This window comes from Uranotaenia lowii, chromosome 3, assembly GCF_029784155.1.
Source record: "Uranotaenia lowii strain MFRU-FL chromosome 3, ASM2978415v1, whole genome shotgun sequence".
Lineage (NCBI taxonomy): Eukaryota > Metazoa > Arthropoda > Insecta > Diptera > Culicidae > Uranotaenia > Uranotaenia lowii.
In genome coordinates, this window is record NC_073693.1 from 224002759 (window position 1) to 224014436 (window position 11678).

Sequence of the window (11678 nt, forward strand, 5' to 3'; positions counted from 1 at the left end):
TCTGGGAGTCGGAGTCGTTTTGGGTACGATTACGTTCATGGGTGAAATTGTTACCCACTACATCTCCAGCAGAAAAAAAGTATGGAAAAGGCCCCCTGTAAAAGTGTTTTTGAACTAATTGAAGGAAACATGTTTCATTACAAGTGATGATGCTAACGTACAGTTGAACGTCGACGCCCATAGCTGAAAATTGTTAGTAGTTATTAGGTTGTAGACGGTATTACAAAAATAATAAATTTGACAAGATACAATCAATATGAAAATAAACAACGTAGCAAATCCATATCTATAAAACTGAATATTTTACAGATAGCTTAACAAAATCAACTAACCACTAAACATGAACGCTGGTAGCTTGTGATACAGCTGAATTGGTAAGTCAGTTGCCCCCTGAGCCCGTGTCCTCGAGTTCGAGCCCAAGAGTAAACATCGAACCCAGTTGAACCGGATAAGTTTTTCAATAACTGCCTGCCAACTGCAACGTTGCAATAAAGTTGCGAATGCCATAAAGATGGTAAAAACGACTATCATTCAAACAAATAAAAAACAATTTAATCTATCAATAAAAGCTGACTTTTATTTAAAAAAAAACTTTAAATATACAAGATTTGACTTTGATGTGCTATGATAAAACATGTTGAATATGAACCAGCCTAATATGCATTTAATTCGTAAAATATACCTCATAATATCAACAATCTCAATGGTGTTGATTTTTTTTTTGCCTTGTGATGGGAGACGTGGAATGCAATAATTTAAGTAAAGGAAGATTATTAGTAAGTTAATATTGCTAACGTATCATAAGTTTTATTCAATCTTCTAAAAATCAAATTGAAAACCAACAGGTTCGAATTACCTTCACTGTGATTATTGATTTTGATTTTGAGTGTAGAAATTTCTATAAATATTTATTACTTAATTTTATTATTTTTTTTAACTGCGATACAGAGATGGGTCTTGACTCAAACATTCAGTGAGCGAAACTTTTTTGTAGAGAAATGAATCCAACTGTGCAAATTGAAATTTCAGGAACTAGATAAAAAGAAAAATAATGTTGAAAAACATGCGAAAAAAATTCGCCTTGCCGGCAAAAATTTGACTGAAAGCCAGAAAAATAGAATAATTTACCAAGAATAATCGAATCCATTCTATCAACGACAATATTTATATGACTGTATTGGTCTTCAACAAGATTACGAAATATTGAACATCAAAGAGCGAATTCAATTGATCCTGCATTTAAATATTTAGGAAACTAAGAGAAAGATTTTAGTATTAAGTTTTGCTTACAAAGTTCTATATTCTTACATCCATGTACAATAAACAACACAATCAATGTAAAACCTTATGTTAAGGATCGCCCCTGATGGCTTCTGCAGTAACATCAGATAGCATGGCGATGCTTCTACTGGGTCTTTTTAAAAGCTTAGGGCGATTCAGTGAGACCTGTTCGTTCCAGAACACCTTATTTTGGAAGCCATTTCGAACGACAAAATAGCAAATATATTGATTTGTAATGACTAAAATTACAATTTCGAGCTCCGCGGCACCTATACCCCTTTTGATAAGAAGGCCCTAATTTCATATAAGGCTTATTAAACTTTACAACATCTTACACATTACTCACCTCTTTTTCAAAGGTTCAAAATCACTTTTCACCCTGATCCTTATCTTGAACTCAAATCTAGATACAGATCTGGTTCCAGATCTGATCCTGATCCTAATCGAGATTCGTATTCAGACCCTAAGCTAATCCTAACCTTCATCTTTATCCTGATCTTCAATTTGATACTAACATTGTTCATAATCCTGATTTGGATCTAAAATTTGAAACTAACATCTAGATTCTGTTTCGATCTTGAAACTGATCCTGATCCAGATTCATAGCGGATTCTGATTCTGATAATGATCCCGATTCTGGTCCTGACATTGATCGAGACCCAGTTGCAGATTCAGATAAAGATTCAGATCCCGATCCAGATCCTAACTCTGACCTCGAGATAGATTCTTATTCTGATACTGATCCTTATTAAGATCCAACTCCTAAGTCTTATCCTTATTATGATCCTGATTCCAATCCTCAATTTCCAATCCTCATTTCAATCGATTTCACTCTATTTTTTTGTCGATTGCACTCATACAGGATTGGTCGACAAGATCCTAAAGTTCAAGTGATCGAAAAACGTGACATAAAAAATTAAAAAATCATTTAAAACAGCATGTCTGTGCCTAATAGTTGCACAGGCAAAATTTACATCGTGCCTAATGTTGTCCGATTTTTTCCAATGGTTGACCATTTTAAAACTTTCTTAAGGCTCAGCCATTGTATGTATATTCAAAGTGGCTGATATTTGTTATGGAAACTTATTATGAGAACTTCGAGTTCAAATGAAATCCTATTTGAAGGCGGTCCCTTTTGGGGGGGGTCTTCCATATAAACCGTTAAATGCACAATGGAGAATTGAAAAAAAAAACACGAAGCCGCCTGTTTGAAAATCTGGAATATCATTTTTCACACGTGAAATTTCCTCAGAAACTCAAATCTGCCGCTGAATTTAACCGGAGCCATCTGAGTGAAGTGTTATTTGACCTTATTTGCCCAGTATTGAGCTTTTTCTTCATATGTCCTACCAACATAAAATTTTGTTTCATTGAAAACCCATAGAAGGAACTGAAAGGTATTTCAAACTTTTTTTTTTTTTTTAAGATAAGTTAACCACCGTTAATTAATTTTGTAAATTTATTTTGCGGCATATCGGTGAATAGTAATTCTGAAAATTGATAAAGATGGATAGAGAAGTGAGAAGAAAATTTTACAGATGTTGAAAAGAGCGAAAGAGCATTTTTGCGAGGAAACTTATTAACGTACACCTATATTAAGCCCGTCCGGGGTATACGTGTTCACCACATGTAGACTTCGGACCAACCAGATTTCATTGTATAGGTTAAGGTAGTGCCACCTCTATCCCGGTACTACTTCTCCTAAATAATGAAATGTTGCAGGGGTAAAGTATGGTGTACGTTAATAAGTTTCCTCGCAAAAATGCTCTTTCGCTCTTTTCAACATCTGTAAAATTTTCTTCTCACTTCTCTATCCATCTTTATCAATTTTCAGAACTACTATTCACCGATATGCCGAAAAATAAATTTACAAAGGTATTTCAAACTTTTTTTAAAGTACCCATTTACAGGTGAAAGGATATAAGGACGCGATCTTGTCGATTGATTGTCGATCTGTTTTGCCCCCCTCTACCCCTATTAAAAAATGGGATTTTATAAAATAATTGCTTTAGGATTCACTTGGAAGTCGATCGATATTTACATAATGAATATCAATTTGAAGCTTAAAAATGGACTCAACCACGTCCAAAATTTCAGATCGTTCGTCTGATTTATTGAAAATATCTTTTCAAAAATTTAATTTATTTCGAAATCTTTTTCATGAAAGTGGGATTGTTTGACCTCTGAAGCATGTCATAAATCTTCAAGAAACATTCATTTCACATTGCATCCTTCCAAACAATTTCCGGCTGAAAAACTGTTTTGATCAAATTAAGTTTCAAGAAGTTATGACTGTTTATTTTTCTGTTGACATGAAATACAGTTCTTTTAGATTTCTCGTCTCTAAACTTGAGAAACAGGATTCTTATAACAAACTTTAGATACCTTGCATAAAATGTTGAATGAATGGTCGGGATAAAAGATTTTAAAATAAATCTGATAAAAAAGTAGTCCTTTAAAGCCAAAGCAGTTTAAGTGACTTTGACACTTTTCGGACATTGAAAGTTTTCCGACTTTTTAATACAAAGATATGTTTTTCAACAAAATTAATAATTTAAAAGTTTCAATTTTAATATTTGAAGATAGAAAAAATATTTTCATGGAAATATGAAGTGTCTTTGAATGAATGTTGAAATGAAATATAGAAAATCAATATAGAGTGCACAAAATATGAAAATTCTGAGTGGAAAACAGTCAATTCGAGCACAGAAGTTACTAAAATTAGTAGTTAAATAGTTTAAGAAGAAATTTTTGCAAATAAAATCATTCAGAAAATTCAAATCAGCTTGAAAGGAAGTTTGTCTTTGATTAGATTTTGATGTTAACTATTCTAAAGCTTCATTTTTTTGCCAACATAAGGAGATGCAAAATATTTCACGAAAAAAGTTATAACCATTTCCAAATAAAAAATCCATATCCATTGAAAAGTATTGTAAAATTGCAGGTCCTGATTGCTGGAGCTTTCAATAATTTCATGACATGGTTTTGCGAAGGTTTTATTAATCAACAAACTCATTGGCTATGAAAAGAAGTTAATTGCGATTTTTTATTATCATCCGATGGTTGAACAGCTTTCAAATTAGCAAACTAAAATTTAATTTTTTATTTAGAATTTATTGTATGACAGCGAATATCATTTCTGAAGTACAGGTAAGGATTTGTTTTTATTCACATGAAATGTATTGCAAGAACCAAAAAAAATATTTCAAAAATCAAATAATGAATTTTTGAATTGTTGGACATCTCTGGTGATTTTTGAATGGAAATTTTCAATTCCCATACAAATCCAAGCACGATGCGCTTATTCAGGACTAATTTATTGAGTCCTGGATTTTCCAAAAAAAATGTTGCTATTTTTGGCAGTAAAAACATGCAAACCAAGTTTTTGGAGATATACAAATTAATAAATTTGAAATTTCCATACAAATCTTGCAGCGGACTTATGTACAACAATGGGACAGAAGGAAATTGAGCAGACCAATTGCTGCACGTTCCAACATTTTCTCTGGTTATGTATGTTCAAAATCCTCAGAAAAAGGAAAAAAAAAATCTGGTTATGTCTATATTGACACAACAAAACCTTACCTGTACTTCAGAAATGATATTCGCTGTCATACAATAAATTCTAAATAAAAAATTAAATTTTAGTGTTTTTGTTTGCTAATTTGAAAGCTGTTCAACCATAGGATGATAATAAAAAATCGCAATTAACTTCTTTTCATAGCCAATGAGTTTGTTGATTAATAAAACCTTCGCAAAACCATGTCATGAAATTATTGAAAGCTCCAGCAATCAGGACCTTGCAATTTTACAATACTTTTCAATGGATATGGATTTTTTATTTGGAAATGGTTATAACTTTTTTCGTGAAATATTTTGCATCTCCCTATGTTGGCAAAAAAATGAAGCTTTAGAATAGTTAACATCAAAATCTAATCAAAGACAAACTTCCTTTCAAGCTTATTTGAATTTTCTGAATGATTTTATTTGCAAAAATTTCTTCTTAAACTATTTAACTACTAATTTTAGTAACTTCTGTGCTCGAATTGACTGTTTTTCACTCAGAATTTTCATATTTTGTGCACTCTATATTGATCTATATTGATATGGATCGTAATTTTTTTCCAAAATCATGTTGTTAAAATTGTCCAACAAACGTTTCGTAAAGAAACCCGATACGAAAAATGCTTTGTTCTGACGCGAAACCTTATTTGCCATAGAAGGAATCTTAAGGTTTTGTTTAACAATTAGCACAAAAATCGTGCGAAAAAAACATGAAAAATTAAAACTGTGGGTAGATGCATATTTTACAGCAGAAAATATTGTAAAACACGTCAATTCATCAGTCAACATTCCAATCAACATGATTTAGTATTATTTTCGGGAAAAAGTTGAAAACAGCTGAAATACTGACAATTTAAGTCATGCTGTGCAACAATGGGTAAGGGGACAAAGATTGACAAATCACCCTATGAATAATTAGAATAAAATATAAAATAAAAATATTAAACTATATGAAATAAATATCTGATATAAAGAAAAGATACTTGCAGATGATTTACATCAGTGTAAAGAAATATGGATACGCCAGTAAAAATGAAAGAAATATACAATCCGAAAATATGAGAAAAGGAGAGAGAGAAGTAGATAAGGACATATCTCTTACTCGATTGTGAGTATGTTTGTTGGAGCGATAGAAAGAGAAAAAGAGAGTCAAATATACAGAAGGAATTAACGATGAAAGATCAGTTTGAAAAGGATTGAACAGGAGAAAGGTTGATTAAAGCGTTTTCTAAAGGATTTCCTGAAATATGAAAACAGAAACTGAAAATAAATTCAGGAATCGGGACCATCAATTACGACAAGATTCTCGCTAAATTTTATGCTCGTATACATTACATTTCTAGGTAGCTTCACTGAAAATTTCATCAATTTTCATCCATGCATTCAAAAGTTATTCACAAAACAAAGTGTTACATTTTTTTCGAATACACCCATTAGTTTGCTCACAAGCTTTATTGCATTCTCTTGAAGTTCCTATCCTACGCTTGTCCTGTAAACGCACATAAATCGCAACTATTCAGTTCTCACTATATGGTGATGGAAAATCAGTGAATATTGATTATCGTCAGTAACCTCTATTCTGTTGTTATTTCAGGCACAGAGAATTTCAGATAATTAGGGCATAAAAAGTTCTCCACATAAATCACATTTTTCAAAATTAAAATTTAGGTTCTCAGAATCAGAGGGAGATAAGTGCCAAAATAATCGATTTTGAGTTAGGTTTACCCATCGATTCTTCATATCTTTGCATCATAGCTTAGATTTTTTAAATTTCTTCAACACTTTTTTAATTGAATTAAAACTACTCGAATTAATAAAATATATGGAATACCAAACACCTTGACAACTTTAAAGCGCGTTTTAACAAAACTATTATTTGGGCACTTATCTCCCTCTGATTCTGAAGGCCTCATTTGATGTCTTGATATATTTAAAATCAATATGTTTGATTTGATTCATCGACACCTAACAGGATTATATCAGATTTGCGCACATATCACTTTGTTGAATTAAAAAAAAAACGAACCCTTTCTCACATACAGGATCTCAGTGAAACTTAATGTTTCTTTGAAGATATCAAAATTCTACTTAAGACTGAAGCGTACATCTCTCAAGGATATAATGGCTAGCATCTTACTAATGCTAAACCACCAGCCAACAGCAAGAGTATTATGTATGCCGTGACCGAGACTCGATCTCATGACCTCTGGCTTAGAAGACTTAAACGCTATCCTCTCGGTCCGGTCGGCGGCATTGAGTCATGTTCACTGTTGTATAGATTAAACTATAATCGTCAAGATAATAGATGTTCTGATTGGGTATTTCTTGAAAATACATTGCGTTTGACAACTCGAAAACACTCGCATTTCAAAAATTTCTCAAAATTTCACTTTTTATTTTCAAAAATTTTACTGGTATAACCTTTAGTTTAATGGTACCTAATTCGGAGTATCACTTTGTGATTGTTCCAAATAGCTCTGAAATCACAAAAAATACCGAACTTACCAATTCCCAGAAATAAAGGTAAAATATATTCTTGAATTTTCATTGTTAATGATATCTTCAACCTAAATTTGTCATCTTTATGGTTACGTTTCTTCCAGTGGAAATTTTCTTCCCGGAGAGACGTCCGCCATATCTATTGAAATATTCATGAAGTATCGTTGCAAAAAGTCGCAAATTGGTCTAGCTACAGTTCCATTTTTTATGGACCACAGGTGACTCGAAACCGAAGTCAAAACGTGACAATGCACATTTTTTTTATTACGAGTTTTTAGTGCTTTTGAAGAGGCTCCATTAACATAAGGAAAGAAGAAGGAACTACTCACTATTCAGGTCATTGTTGTAGATGATGATGGTTCCGGGAAATTTGAGCAGATTGTTCAGCAAGATATCATCCTCTAGTTGCGTCATTTCGGAAAAGCCTCAACTTAGATCCCGTACGCTTGGGATTAAGGTGGTTGAAACAAGTGCACTTGAAGCGAAGGGTCGGGAAATGGCGTATCCAAATTTAGGACGTTTTTCCGGGATTCGGGTTCCTTGTTTGCTGTGGGTCGTTGATTTGTAATCCTTGATTTTTTTTCAGTTAAATAATTACACACACTTTTTTAAAGTAATTCTTTTATCACTTCTAATGTGAGCAAAATCGATTTTCGCCTCATATGATTTTGAGCACTGTTTGAAAAATTTCTATCAGCTATGACAGGATAATATTAATGATGCATTCCATGAATTAGTTATTCATGAAATTAGACCAGATCCCACGTTGGTCCACGATTGATTTTTTTTTCAATTTTCTAACGACCTTTTCAACACTAAAACGAATTTTGAGCACTGAATTTTTGACTTTTTCTCTTCTGGCGGAACCAAAACATCAAAAAATAATCACTTAAAAGTGAAAAATCACTGTTTGAACCATGATCGAGCGATATTTTCACCTTCAACGCGAGGTAGCCATCTTTTGGTGGCTTTTCCGATGGCGTCGTGGACGTGGAAGAGCAAAGCTGTGTGGCCTTTTTTCCATTTAGCACAAAAACGACGACGCCAGAACTCTCAGGACGCGCGTGTCCACCAGCAACGGTCAGGAGCTGGACAAAGGCTCTCTGCAAACTGATATGAGGTAACCTGCCACTTGCTCCGAGTAAGAGAAAGTTTCTCTTCGAATTTATGAAAAAAAGACAGACGCGGGCAGGTGTTCTCGAGCCTTTTCCCGGGGTTGATTGGAGCCCTGGCTGGTGAGAGTCCTAAAACATTCCGAGGTGGCACTTTCAATTGACCACTTGGGACACACGAACTTCGACCGTTTGTTGGTGAGCATGTGAGTTGGCACACGAATGCGTGAGGAATAACTGCGCCTCGGTGATGCGACGTCACCCAGTTCGCTTCAGGACTTCAACGAGAGCTGCACAGGTAAACCGACAAATAAAAACTAGCAGCAGCAACAAAAAAAAGCAACAACGACAGCAGGAAAGAAAGGAAGCTAATAGGCCAACAGAAAAAAAAGGATAAAGGACGTTGGCCACCTCGGCCGTTGATTCGAGTTTGTCGGCGACAGCCAGCAGCCCCTGGGGGTCGTTTGATGAAAGTCGTCGTAACAAGTGAAGCGTGGAAAGAAAAAAGGAAGTGCGCCGCGGAATTATTGCCCGGCTAGGTATGTGAAACTTTGGCAGCTGGTGCTCAGGAAGGTATATAGGGTCGTTCTTTTCGATTACGGGAGGATGGGGAGGTTGCATAAATTGTGCTCTAGCTACCGCACGAGACGTCGTCGTCGCGAGAGATCTGGACGTTCTGACGTCAAAAAAGGGGTTTTCCAGTGTTAACGGTTGTTGTTGTTCCTTTGGGAATGGTTTCGTAATCGTTTGAAATTTTAAGATATGGGAATGAAGTTTTAACAATCTCGAAATATTTTACAATACTTTTTTAAAAATAAAAAAAACGTCATTTGTTTAATGTTTATTTGAAGAGCTGAAAAAAAATTAAACAACAAGGATGTCAGGAATTTTCCATTTTTTTTTTCAAAAAATTCGCATTAGGTTATGTTCGACAATGAAAATTTAAAAAAAAAATGTGGTTTTTCTGAGAAATTGAATGACTTTGTGCGTGAGGTGACTCCATTAGCCTTACACGATTTGTTGCAAACCACACAAGATAAGTTACATTTGGTTCAAAATTTTCAAGTTCAGTATGCGTTTTTGTGAAATTATTGAAAAAATAAAAAGGATTTGAGGGTTGCCAAATCATTGCGAAGCTGCCACTTTGTAAAGCGTGCGGTGACTCTATACGATTCGCCGTGAGATAAATCAAATTCGAAGTAATGACCGGTGTGTCGAAAGTAATGACCGACCTGAAATATGAAAACACGTACACAAATTGAAACTTGAAACGTTCTAACTATTGCCCAACAAGGAAACTGGCTCAACTTGTTAGAGAAACGCCTCAAACTTGAAATTTTGGGACTGAGCGAAGTCCCGTTGGCCTAACATTGGAGAACTCAAGACACAGTCCGAGCAAGTCTTGCTCTACTCTGGCATACGAGAAGAACACGCTACTCGGGAACGAGTAGTTAGTTTCCTGTTAAGCTCGCAGCCCATGCGGCTCTCATTAGATAGGAACCAATAAACTGAAGAATAATCGTAGCCAGATTCAGAACACGGGTTAAAAACCTTACAGTCCAGTGTTATGCACCCACTGACGTTGCCGATTTGCAGGAGAAAGAGCAGTTTTTCAGTCAACTGAACAGCGTGGTTGAGAAAATTCCGAAGGGTTATATTCAAATCCGACAATCAGGCAGGACCTCGAGCTCTTCGTGGGGTGCCATGGTCTAGGACAGAAGAGCGAAAACGGAGAGCTGTATGTAGAATTTTGTGGCAACAGCATCACGCTGATCGGTGGATCGCTCTTCCCCCATCGACCAGCACATAAGGTCACTTGGGTATCCCGAGATGGCCGAACAGAAAATCAAATTGACCACATCTGCATCAGCCGAAAATGGAGAAGGAGGTAAACGAGCTGGTAGACAAGACAAGAGAACCTGGAAAAACTCCCTAGCCGAAGAGGGAGGAAGAGATATCCGATTACTATATCTATGACATTTCTCGCCGCCTTAATGGTGCAAGGACTAATGCAGGTCAGCAGTTGAAAGATCGGACAGATTAGCTCAAACTGAGCAGTTTGAACACCTCTTCCGAGTCACAAAAAGCGAAGGCCAACAGAACCCTGGCTGATATAAAAGCGTCAATCAAAGACATAAAATCCAACAAAGCGCCTGGAATCGATTGCATTCCTGTTGCGATGCTCAAAGTCGACCCTGCCTTATCAGCACAAATGTTGCACCGTCTTTTTGCTGACATCTGGGATACTGCAACTGTCGACTGGATGCAGGGTTTCCTCGTAAAGGTCCCGAAGAAAGGAGACCTGACAGAGTGCGGTAACTGGCGAGACATAACTTTGATCTGTGTAGTCTTTGAGTTGTACTCTCAAAGTACTCTGCAAAGTGATCCTAAATAGGATCCATAAGAAGATTGATGCTACACTTCGACAGCAACAAGCTGGATTCCGATCCAGACGATCGTGTGTGGACCACATTACAACGCTACAAATTATACTAGAACAAATCAATGAATTCCAGAACTCTCTTCTGCTGGTGTTCGTTGATTTCGAAAAAGTATTCGACCGCCTGAACTATGAAAACATCAAGGCAGCTCTAAGGTGAAGAGGGGTTCCAGAGAACTAGTCCATCTCATCGATGTAAAATAGGAGGCATTTTCGTGCAAAGTCCTGCACGACGGTGTCTTGTCTGATACCATCCCGGTAACTGCTGGAGTGAGACAAGGATGTACCTTATTACCGCTACTCTTTCTCATCGTAATGGATGAGATCTTGACTGGATCGATTGACTGTAGACCAAACCGAGGATTTCCATGGAACCCTTCGACAATGAAGCAACTGAGCGACCTTGACCTGGCTGACGATATTGTTTTGCTTGCTCAAAGACAACGAGATATTCAGAGCAAACTCGACGACCGAAAGCTCCAAGGCACCCGGGCGACTAGTTGAGAAAGTAGAATTCTACCAGTACCTTAGCAGCCAGATAACGCCTGATTGTGGTACCCGAATCAGAAAAACCCGATTTGCGTTTGCTAGTCTCCGAAACATTTGGCGCTCACACCAGACGAAAATCCGAATCTTCAACTCAAACATCAAATCCGTATTATTCTACGGATCTCAAACGTGGAACTGGTGTCGGTGTCATCAAAAGGCACTAGAGATCCAGATTCGGGAACTTAAGTGGAAATGGATTGGACACACTCTGCGAAGAGATGAAATCGAGATTT

The 11678-nt window shown here is 36.0% G+C and overlaps 1 protein-coding gene across 1 annotated transcript in view; it reads right to left on the reverse strand.

Annotated features, from left to right (window-relative positions):
• LOC129755919 (forkhead box protein N2) overlaps positions 1–8714 on the reverse strand; it is a 30338-nt gene extending 21624 nt beyond the window's left edge. The window contains exon 1 of the mRNA XM_055752625.1: positions 7674–8714. Within this exon, the coding sequence (XP_055608600.1) occupies positions 7674–7758 (85 nt within the window). The 5' untranslated portion in view covers positions 7759–8714. The remainder of the gene's footprint in view (positions 1–7673) is intronic.
• Positions 8715–11678: the final 2964 nt, after the last annotated feature.